This window comes from Agelaius phoeniceus, chromosome 2 (assembly GCF_051311805.1).
Source record: "Agelaius phoeniceus isolate bAgePho1 chromosome 2, bAgePho1.hap1, whole genome shotgun sequence".
In the NCBI taxonomy this organism is placed as follows: Eukaryota; Metazoa; Chordata; class Aves; order Passeriformes; family Icteridae; genus Agelaius; species Agelaius phoeniceus.
The window spans coordinates 89,419,595-89,431,093 of NC_135266.1; the positions used below are offsets into that span (position 1 = coordinate 89,419,595).

At 39.4% G+C, this 11,499-nt stretch overlaps 1 protein-coding gene across 3 annotated transcripts; it reads left to right on the forward strand.

Annotated features, from left to right (window-relative positions):
- The first annotated feature begins 1,225 nt into the window (after positions 1-1,225).
- Positions 1,226-10,700, forward strand: LOC129135104 (taste receptor type 2 member 40-like). 3 transcript variants are annotated; one of them, XR_008536258.2, is made up of 3 exons: positions 1,226-1,989; positions 5,708-5,819; positions 9,418-9,451. XR_008536258.2 is itself a non-coding variant. In XM_054655008.2 (3 exons), exons 1-3 carry the CDS (start codon positions 1,948-1,950, stop codon positions 10,116-10,118), a joined length of 801 nt encoding a protein of 266 aa, XP_054510983.2. In that variant the 5' UTR covers positions 1,226-1,947; the 3' UTR covers positions 10,119-10,700. The 3 variants fall into 3 exon arrangements, 1 of the variants encoding a protein (XP_054510983.2); XM_054655008.2 differs by having other exon boundaries at positions 5,762-5,819; positions 9,418-10,700; XR_008536259.2 differs by lacking the exon at positions 5,708-5,819 and having other exon boundaries at positions 9,418-9,503.
- Positions 10,701-11,499: the final 799 nt, after the last annotated feature.

Genomic DNA, 11,499 nt, shown 5'->3' on the forward strand with positions numbered 1-11,499 from the left:
CACAACACATGGATTGTCTCACACACATGCTAGCTAGAAATGCTTTGAATGCGTATGTATGGATGATTTTTACCAGACTTGTAAACTAATCAGGACACATCCTTGACAGTAGATGGATCACAACTTCATTTCAAGAGTGCATGGGATGTTTCAGGAAAGGAAACCTGAGAAACCCTCTCTTTCTTAATGAAGAGCACAGCTCCTTGAATTAGTACATGTTTCAATGGTGCTGTGATGCTAAGAAAGCTGCCTTGCAAGATCTAGTGTGGTGGTGATATTTCTTCTCTGAAGGCAATACATACCATAGTAACATCATATGTTGGATCTAACAGACATTATTTTTGGATTCTCCATACTGTTCTGGAAAAGTATGCTCCGGAGTAGTATTCTGCTGTAGTGGACATTGGGTTTTGAGTTTGCTCAGTAATTCAGTAGCAAAGTTGAGCTGTTATGGAGAGAATTAAGTTGTTAAAACTTTCATTTATTCCAAAATTTGTGTATCTCATAGGAAAAATTTGGATTTATTTCACATAGATGCTGCCTCCCTGACTATGGTCTAGATACACAGGTATAAGACATATTTTATCTGAAGTTATATGATCCACGCTTCAGAAAAATCTGTTTGACTGTTGTTATTAGCTGTTGCAAAGTAATTCAGACACTGTAGTTAGGTATGTTTTCAAGGAGAGTTTCTTGCATCTGTCAGAGTAAAGACAGAGCATATTTGCGTCTGGTAGCAATAAGGTAGTGAAGCATGTCTTACATTTTCCACATCACCAATTGGATATGGAAGTTTCTTTCAGATTGTGTGCCACAGGACAGTAGCACTTTCTGTCTGAAAAAGACAGTCTGTATGTATATATTTAAGCCTTGAAAAAGCTCTGCCTTGGAGAGGATTGCATGATGATGTTGTAAATACTCTGATGGGGTTTTGAATATATAACCTGCAGAGCTTTGGGCATCTTGAGAGGTGAATGTGTGAAGTATTCATATATACATGAAAATGGTGCTGTTGTTTTTCCTGCTAGCATGTAGGTTTCTTTGAAGACACTTTTATTACCTACAGAAAGCAAAGACAAAAAGTTTCCCTGAAAAATTTTTCTAATTACAGAAGCAGGAAGAGGGGCTTGGGGGAGGGAGGGAGGGCAGGGAGGGAGAAGACGTCACAAGTAATCCTTATCAACTCATTCCCTTCTTATCTTTAAGGCACATATGACAGCTCTGCTCCCTTGAGTCCACAAATTAGTAAGAGAACCTCTGGCTTTTTTCTCTGGGACAGACACTTTCTCTCCTCTACACAGTGCATTAGCTTCTTCCAAATCTAACTGATCAGCACACTGGAAAAAATATAGTGTTCAGCATGCCTTCCAGCTGTTACACATAAAAATGCTTAACAGCAATTATCTTTTAGATGCCTCTTAGAATTAAATAAACATATGATTCAAAGAAATATGGACATATTAGTGTGTTGGCATGCATTTGACAGATGTTGTTGCAAGTATTTCTTATGGTAATTTTAAATGGTTAGTATTTCAAACGGTTTGGAATCAAAAGCAGATTTCAGCAAATTATTTTTCTAATATCTGTCCTGAAGTGAAATTGAATTGGGACTTTGATCTTTTACATCATGTGAATAGTAAATTCCACTGCAACAGTTTGGTAGACTGAAGTTCTGCTGGATGGATTGATATTCCATCTTCAACCTTCCGAAATATATGTGTATCACAGACTGCACGAAAGATTGCTCTTTTAAAAAGAGCATTAGAAAAACATGGTGAGGCAATATTAATGACACTGGCCATCTTGAAAACTCTTGTGAAAAGGCTACCACTTAAAAAGAGACTGCACTTAGGTTTAAAAAAATACTTGTTTAACTCAAGCTCTTCTACCTCAAATGGTCCCTGGTGATACTACTACTGAGCAGTGTGACTTGAGGATTAAAACAACATGGAAGAAAATCTCCTTGATATGAAAGACTCTCTGCTAAAGGTTAGTAATAATTTTGGCAACCATCAAAAGCACAAATTTGGTCTGAGGACATCAGAACACTGTAGCACTTGTTCCTTCACTAAAGAAGTTCAGAAAACTGGAGGCAGGATAGCCTGAGAGCCATAATACTCCGTTGTAGATTGGAGGACTGATGACAGGATAAATTCAATTTAAACAACCCATAATTGGAGCTGTCAGTCAGGGATCTAGCAGAGTGTTCTAACTGCCCTGCAGGTGACAGAGAGAGATCCCTTCTGGGACAAAAGTGCTCTCAGACACTCTCAAATCACACATGAAGATGGGAACTCTTCACCCTTTGATCCACCAAAAACTTTCTCTCTCATCTAGCATCAGTCCATCAGTACACAAACTCAAGGACTCAGAGAATGCCTTGGTTAGAAGACACCTTTTAAAAATCATCCAGTTCAACCAACCCCCCATGGTCAGGCTGCTTTATCTCTGTCCAGGCCTTGAATACTTTTAATGAGGGGACATCCCCCACTTCCCTGGGCAATCTGTCCTTCAAGCTTTCTGGGACATCTTTATTCAGGAAAAAAAGGACAGAAAAGTCATTGTTACTTCTAACCACAGCCACCAGACTTTAGGTTCAGAGGAGGAAGGAAGAAGGGGAGAGACCAAAGTTTGTAACCACAGATTAGCTCAATGTGTGGCAATTCATTTACCTGGATAAATTTGTTAAAGACAAGGGGGAAAAAAAGAGGAGTAGCCTGACCTCTGTGACTCCTTTGAATTGAAGATTCATCAGTCCACCCATAAGGAAGACTATACTCAAACCTGGGATCCAGGTGGATAGAATGGATACAAGATATGTGAACTGGAAGATAGACAGGAAGGGTACCCTTGATGACAGGAAAGAAAAGGAGTTGATTTCAGGTACTAGGAAAGGAAAGTCTGAGAATGAGGGGTAAGAGGGTAGAGAAGATTAGGCAAGAAAGGCAGGAGAAGCAGTGAAAATAAGAATGGCAAAACCCACTAAAACTGAAACTAAAAAAGAGCTTGTTTTTCTCTGTCCTACATGAATGTACATGAGTTTCCTTGATCATAACCCTATCGTACATGAATGCCTTCTATTATTTTCTGTGTTACTTTAATATCTCATTTGTTGCTTCATTGGGCACAACCTCTAAGAATAAATAGCATAATTAGAATCTCACCTCAGGCTATTGTTAAAGATTTTGTGAGTTTTTTGTAGTTACTGTACTAGTGAGAACTTGATTTTTTTTTTCTCTGCAACAGGGTAAACCTGATATTAAAAAAATATTTTTGCAGTTGTGTATCTCTTTATGCATTCAGACATTCCCTGTGAAACCATTCCGAAACAACCATGAGGCATGGTTTTCCATTCAGAAAAGCAAGTCCTAGCCTCTGAAGCATTTATTTAACATCAAGGAGAGCAAAAAAGAATAAAAGCCTAATCCCTGAATAAGCAGCCACAGGGCCTTGTACTGAGGAGGCATGCTAAGGCAAATGAAATATCTGAGTCCAGCAGACTGCCAGGGGGCTTCTCTTACAATTGAGCATGTATCAACTCTGTTCTTGCTTCTTCACAGTGCACCACCTTCCAAAATACGTCCTAGAAAACCATTTTCCATAGCTCTTTAAAGTGCTTGCTATCTGCTCTGTTTTTTACAATTGCTTACAGGCTGATTTAAAGGGATATTTCCTGTAAAACTGTTCTGATTCTGAAAAATGACCATAACAAAAATACCCTTTCATATGCAACATAATCAAAAGCTGTGAATTTCACAGCATAAAAGTTATGTCCTGTGCTTTACTGTATTAGCCCTACAGATGTTATTCAGATGAAAGACAACCTTGTGTGAGATGTGGAGTTGTACCTACTTATGGAAAACTCAGGTTAATTGCTATGCTTAGTGACAACAAAATAGAACAAAGCCTTATAACCTAAATTATGTGTGCCAATGTGTGACGTGAAAATAGCCTTGAATTTCAGAGATTATGGGTCTATCAAGCAGAATTATTTATATTTCCCATGTAGATAATGTTCTTCTGCTGCAAAATCACTTGAATCATGGATGTTACAATGAAATAGCCACTTGACGACAACTCAGATTTATGTCTCCAAATGTGTAATTTAATTGTAATGCTGCAACAAGAAACTATATGGAACCACAGCATTTACAGCTAAATTTAAAACTATATGAACTTCATGGTCATTCACAACACTTTAGAAGGAATCAGCAAGATATTTTTTTTAAGTATTTTTTTGCTAGAAGCACATCCATCATATCCACCATTAGTTACATTCTGTGGACCAGACAGTGAAGTGTCATCAGTCACAAAACTTCTCTTTGGTTCAGCCCCTAAATCTGCTGTCCTCATTTGTGGTTTAGATCCAATTTAGATACTAAAGCTCTTCATATGCTTGGCAATATCACAAAGTAATGCTTGTGAAATAAAAAAAATTAAAAAAAAATTACCTCATCTCTTCTGAGCAGAACACTAAATTTCTTTCTTCTGTATTTCCACCACAGTTTCATTTTATGTCTCCTCTTCTTAGCCTTTCCATCTTCCTCAGTATCTCCAGTTATTGTCGTGTGCTTCAGAAGTTAAGGCTTAAACTTAGAATTCTGGGATTTCAAGTTCCATTCTGTATCTTTGATTCTGTTGTAATATGTGGTTTTTAGTCATCAGGCAATTTGCCATTGCATCTGTAAAGTGGAATTGTTTGCATTTGGCCAGCAACGTGGCATATTTTGAATTGAACTAAATAATTTCCTGTGTCACTATGAGGTATTATTAAGTACCAAACACTTTAGTTCACCAAACAGTCAAATTAGTTGGGAGAGATTTTCTCCCAGACTGATGAAATGGAAAGAAATGTATTTTTAGTAGATTTCTATATAGTTAGATGAGTAAGTTTTGTTTTCATTCACTTCTCTTATCCAAGGCAGGATCGGCTTCCCCTGTGACTCTCCAGAATCTTCTTGTTCAAACTCTTTTAAAAAGTTTGTAATGAAAATATATGTGTTTTTTCTCCATCTAAATTTTAAGACTAATTGTAAAAAGGATCTGGCTTTGTAATTATGAAACCAGCCACTCCTTGCCCTCTTCACAATGCACTTTAAGAGTTTATTCCTATATCTTCAGAGTTATTTTTTCATGTTTTTTAGCCTTTTGCAGATTTCTTCTTTCTAAACTAAAAAAGGCTGTTGTTTCCAATTTTTATAGTTCTGAAATACAACTTTATTAGAGCCACATACAAGAGTACAATGCCTTAATTTATGCAACAAAAATTTTTGGTTGTATCTCCCAATATGGCATCTATTTTTATTACTGCTTTCTTCGCAAATTTATATATGCATGTGTTTATTCATCTCTGTAGGCATTTGTCCCTATTTTATCAGATTGCATCTCCAGCTTGCCAAAATGATTTTGAATTCTGAATCTGTCTTCCAGAACTTTGTGGTCAGCCTAAGCCTGGTGTTGTGTGTAAATTCAGTAGTGTCCAATCACCAGAAAAATAAAAGTCCCCCCAAATACTGGATACAATATTCCAGATACCAACTTAAAAAACTGTTAAGGAAGAGAATCACTTAATCTACTGGCTGTGCTTCTGGTTAAACCAGATTAGAGTGCTGTACACTGTATACTTATTCTCTAGACATTTACTGAACTATTTTATGTACTAAGCTCCCCATCTACTGTGGTAGTTAATTCTGATTTCTTTGTCAAGCCCTTGGAATCTACTTGTGTTGAATACTGCTGATATAATTAATTTTACCACCAGACGATAAAAAGGCGGGACTGGGATGGACTCATTTATAAAGTTCCCAGGTACTGCTATGGTGAGTATAGCTAGGGGCTCTACACTTCTTTTGGAGTTTTGGCTGATGAGTTTCAGAGCCAACTTCCACAGCACAGCTGACTGACCTTAAAACAGATTGCTGGAAGATGCCTCGGGAGGGCTCAGCCCCCTCTCATTTTGGGAGCTGCTTCTAAGCTGGGTGCTCAACCTTGCTCTCTCACTGAGCTGTGCTGCACCTTTGCCTGAGTCTTTCCACCTGCCTAGCTGACCTGGATACTGATCCTGGTCTACAAACTGGAATTACTGGCTTGATCTTGGACATGCTGTATCACTATGGACACATCTGGTATGACTGGACAGTTGGCAGACCCATCACAGAGCTTCTCAGCTATCCTTGCTTATAGGAGGTGGCACTGCATGCTTGACAGTCCTGTCCTTGCCTGCCTTGTGGTGATGCTGCCTTTTTGGATCTCATTTCTTTATGGAACAGCTCCTCCTGCTGCTCCTTGACATGACCATCGTAATCCATGCTTCAACCATAATTCTCCCTTGTGGGCTTACATGGTGTTGAGCAGCTTTTGAAATAGTTGACTACTAGGCTTCTATAGTAGCCTTTCTATAAACTGTGTATGGGGATATATACGTACTTTGTTAGTTGACTCCATGAGGATGGGGTGTTCAAGTTCAGCCAGCACGCAGCTGATGTTGATTTTGATTCCTGGGGGGACATTCTGGAAGACAGCCTGAGAGACCTTTGTCTTCATCTGCGCCATGAACTCAGACTGGGTGCCTGACCACCAGTATCAAGGGAGTAAGGCTGCAAAATGCAATGGAGCACCTTCTTCTTAGGTGCTGGTGACCAGAATGTGATATAGTGACAGTGACAGGCATGAGATCACTACATAGAACCTTAAACTGACCCTTTTCAGGTCAAAATGTGTCACTTCCTGCTGTTCCACCATAGTGCACAGCACAATATGATCCCAGGAACTGGATGGTCATTTTTCACAGGGTGAAGGAATTATCTACCCATCAGCAGCTTCCTTTGACCCTTCCTGGAGAAAAAGATTGCTCCAGTACTTTCTAGATAATTCTTGAGGATGAGCATAATTGAGAATACAGCAGCAGAATCAAATCCAGCACCTGGAATGGCAACAATGTCACTTAGATTGTCAGACCATTGCCAGATGGGGTAGGCTAGGCTTGGCTTGGCTTGGCTTGGCTTGGCTTGGCTTGGCTTGGCTTGGCTTGGCTTGGCTTTTGAGGTCTGCAGTGAGTAGAGGTACATGAGTCACCCTGGGTCTCTTAGCCATGGAAACAAAGGTCATTCCCTGGTGTGGGTTACCAGGATAATATAAAGTTGCATGAAACAACTGCAAGTTCTGTAGTTTGTTGCATATGAGATGAATTGCAATTTAGTAATAACTCTAAATTTAGAATTATTTCTGTAAGCAGTTTGCTGACTGCAAACTGTATCAAATTCTCTAATTTTACAAAATTAGGAGGGTACTGTAGTATGTAATTAACTACAAACAGACATTGTTCCAATGTTACATAATTTCATTAAATGTTTAACCTATCCTATTGAAACATCTCCAGCAGAGACTGTATTTATGCTATTTGTTTATATCTATACTTGCTATTCTACTTAATTAGATTCTGTCATGTATGGGCTGTACTGCTACAAGTGGATGAATCTGTTATCCTGATGATGTGTGGGTGCTGCAGCTCTGTTTTCTTGAAGTCAAGCTAGGGAGTGAGACTGAGCAAATACTCCTTGGGCAGGTATCCCTGCCTGTGGTGGGGAGGTTGGAACTAGATGATCTGTAAGGTCCCTTCCAATCCAAACCATTCTATGATGGTATCATCCTGTGGTCCATAGAAACACACACAAGCACATACAGTAAGACTATTCAAGCACACAGCTGGCCATGCAGATCACATGGCCAGGAAGTACTTGAAAATTTTACTTTGAGAATGCTTTGAAAATTTAGCTAATGTCACTATGAAGCCATCAGAATTAGCAAGATATTTAAAACCTAAGCATCCAGAGCACAAAGACAAACCCCTACAATCTTTTCAGTCATGTTTCAGGCCATAATTCAGTATTTACAAAATTTCACCAAACTTAATGACAAATGTGTAGAGAAGCCTCCTTTGAAGTTTCTTGCTTCACAGCAAAAGAAAAAATGTCACATAGGACCAGATAAACACTTATTCTTCCTGCCATAAAAAGTAAAAATGGCTGGGATAATACACAGAAAGCTATAGAGAAAATACACCAAAAGCAATAGAGCAGCAAACTAAAATGGATTCTGTTGTCAGCAAACACTGTCAGAAGACACATAGAAAATACTGCTGAAGGCTTGAAGAGACAAGTATCAGCACAAATTACATAGTGGAAGAGGATTCCTGAGTGGATGAAAGTATAAATGTTTCTAAAATGCCTCAGATTAAGGTATTTGACAAATTCTGTTTCAGTAGTGAAATAAATGAAGAGCTACCTTCTGTAAGCCACTGAAGGGAAGATTTACCACAGAAGTTGTATTCTCCACAGTAAATTATTTATTTAATAAAAATATTTTCTGGAAGAGCTGTGCAAGTGTAAAGACCAGTGGAACAGCTGCTTTGATTGGCATAAGAGAAGGATTGGGTGGTAGGGTTATGTAGTCATCACTACACCTGGAATTCATTCACTGCAATGTTCATAGATGAGTTATTACAGCAAAGAAACTGGAACCAGACCTGCAAAAGGTGCTACAGGATGTCAACAGTTTGGTTTACTTCACAAAAACAAGAACTTGAAATATTAGAACCTTTACAATACTGTGCAATGACAGGGGAGAGATGATGAAAATCCTTTATACCTGTGAGGGGTTGACCTTGATTGGCTGTCAAATGCCCACCAAGCCTATTAGCAGATATTTGAATACATCTGATAAGGACCTGCTTCAGTATTAGAAGAGGCCACAGAGATTACTCTCATAAACAAAGAAGACATGACAGTGCAAGACAGGGAGAGATTAAGGTCTAAGATATTTTTAAAAAACCAAATCTAAGCATGTAAAGCAGGACATTGGATAGATTAGTGCAAATCCACAGTTCTAGAAACCCCAGCTGAGCTGCTCCATAACTTTACAATGCAAATCCTTCCACAAAAATGAAACCTATGTAATTGAATCTTGACCCCATTTGCATGCTTAGACCAAGCAGCTGAGACATCAACCCAGAAAACAAGATGTAAAACAGCAGAAATATTAAATGACATTAGGATACTTCTGCCCCTGAGATAAATAGGTGAGCATTGCCCACAACAGCTCCTTGGGATTGGAGTGCCTGCCAGATCTAAGGCTTTCAGGAGCCCAGAGGAAGCTGAGTAATAATGACAAGCTCTTCAGTTGCAACGATGACATCTTTTGCTCTCCTTTGTCTGTCAATTGCCATAATTGAATGCATGGCAGGAATTCTGGGAAATGGAATTATCTTGGCTGCCAGTTCATTGAGCTGCATTGGGAGCAAAACATGGCCCCCATATGATATGATCGTGATCTCACTGAGTTCATCTAGATTCATTTTGCAGTCATGGGTTACACTGGATTTACTAATGAATATATTTTATGAACCTTTCATTTATACAGAAAATGTGAACGTAGCTTCCACGACAATTTTTACCTTTCTGAACTACTCCAGCCTCTGGTTTGGAGCCTGGCTTAGTGTCTTCTATTGCATCAAGGTTGCCAGTTTTACACAGTCTTTCTTCATCTGGCTGAAGCTGAGAATTGCCAGGCTGGTGCCCTGGATGCTGCTCACATCATGGCTCTGCTCCTTCACAATTGCAATTCCCTTCGCCTGGCATGTCTACAGTGTGCACAAGAACATCACTGCTCCTTCATCCATGACAAACTCTTCAGCAAGGACAACCACAAGGAATGACAGACTGACTTTATTGATTTATCTCTGGAATGCAAGTACAACTTTGCCTTTATCATTGTCTGTTGTTTCAAGTGTTCTGCTGATTCGGTCTCTGTGGATACACACCAGACGGATGCAAAATAATGCAAGTGGTTTCAAGGATCCCAGCTTAGAGGCCCATATGAAAGCCATCAAGTCAGTCTGTTCCTTCTTTATCTTCTACATTATATATTTTTTTTGCTTGCTTCTCCTCTACTCCAGAGTTTTTTCACCTTTAAGCGATGAGGAATCCATGTGTATAGTTATATTGGCTGCCTGTCCTACAGGACACACATTGGTCTTAATTTGGAGCAATCCCAAATTTCAAGAGCTGCCAGCTAGGATTTGGGACCACACTAACTGTCCTGTCAGAACTATATCCATATAAAAGATCATGATTTAACGTTGACTTTCTAGTTTAGATCCAAATCAATTAAAATGAAGTTGTCAGAAATATAAAATACTAGGCACTGGAATTAAAAGATTAGGGCCTTGATCTGGAATCATGAAGAGGGCAAATTTGCTTTAGTTGGATGTGAGTCTTGTTTTGAAAAATTGTATAAGTTGTCTCCTATTTGCTACACTTTCCTTGGAAATTGCCATGGTTTCTCTGGAACAAGAGAAAACCAAGGTCAAGACTCAGATTCCAGTATGATTCAGGAAAGAACAAAACAGCCTTTTGATCTTCTTCTGCTCTTCCTGAAGTAATGATTGTTGTCACTGCATTATTGTTACATCAGAACTGGAGCTTCATGACCCTTTTCAGCTACAGGGGGACTATATTCACTTTTAAGGGGACTGTCACTGAAACATACATGACTTGAGCTTTGTGTTCACTATGCCCATCCTGATTCAATTTGTCTGGTTTGGATACTGTCAATCTGTTTGAAGCAATGTACTTGTAATTGAGCTGAGTCTATGCCTGAATTGTTTTATTTTACAAATTAAAAAATACCAAGTCCAAGGATAACTTGAGATGGAGTCTTCCTTTCCCTCATGACATAAAGTTTGCCACAGGTGACAGCACTGGCTTCCATGAACATTTTTTATGCCATTTAACAGGGATGGTAGAAATTGAGCCCATGGCAGTGGCACCCTGACATGCCACTGTCAGCACCGTGCATTGTCACCATGCTGGTTCCAGCCCAGCACCATGAGACACCCGTGTTGGGAGGGTTGGTCCATCCTCTGCCCTTCCCTGCTCTCCCCTCACCGGCCTGCAGGAACAAACCTCAGAGCTCTCTGACCACACCAACAGGCAAAACACGTGGCCTGTGCTCAACCCACAATCTGTGTGTGCTGTCCTGCTCCTGCCTGAGCTCGGAGGCACACGGCTGCTCAGCAGGGACACCCTGAACAGCTGCTCTCACACAACTTGGTTTTACCCTTGTTCCACATTCCTCATGCACATGAGATTCAAAAGCATGTGCTATTTTCCTGCCTCTATAAGTACATCTTCCCTCCAAAGCTTCCTTTCCATAAAATTAAATCAAATAGTTACCAGTTCACTGACATGAATTTGGGGATCTAAGAGGGAACAATAACAAAGATATTGGAAGGCACCTCATAGGGCCAATCTCCTGCTAGATGTTCCTTTCTGTAGTGGGACACCTAACTAATTATTATCATATGAACAAAAATATTTTTAACATGCATTATATACACCATCTACTTAATCCCTGTGTTCTACTGGATAAGTTAATAAATAAATTTGATAAAAACCTGTTTTGGGAAACAAAAGTAACAGCCTCTGTCCAGGTAAGAAGATG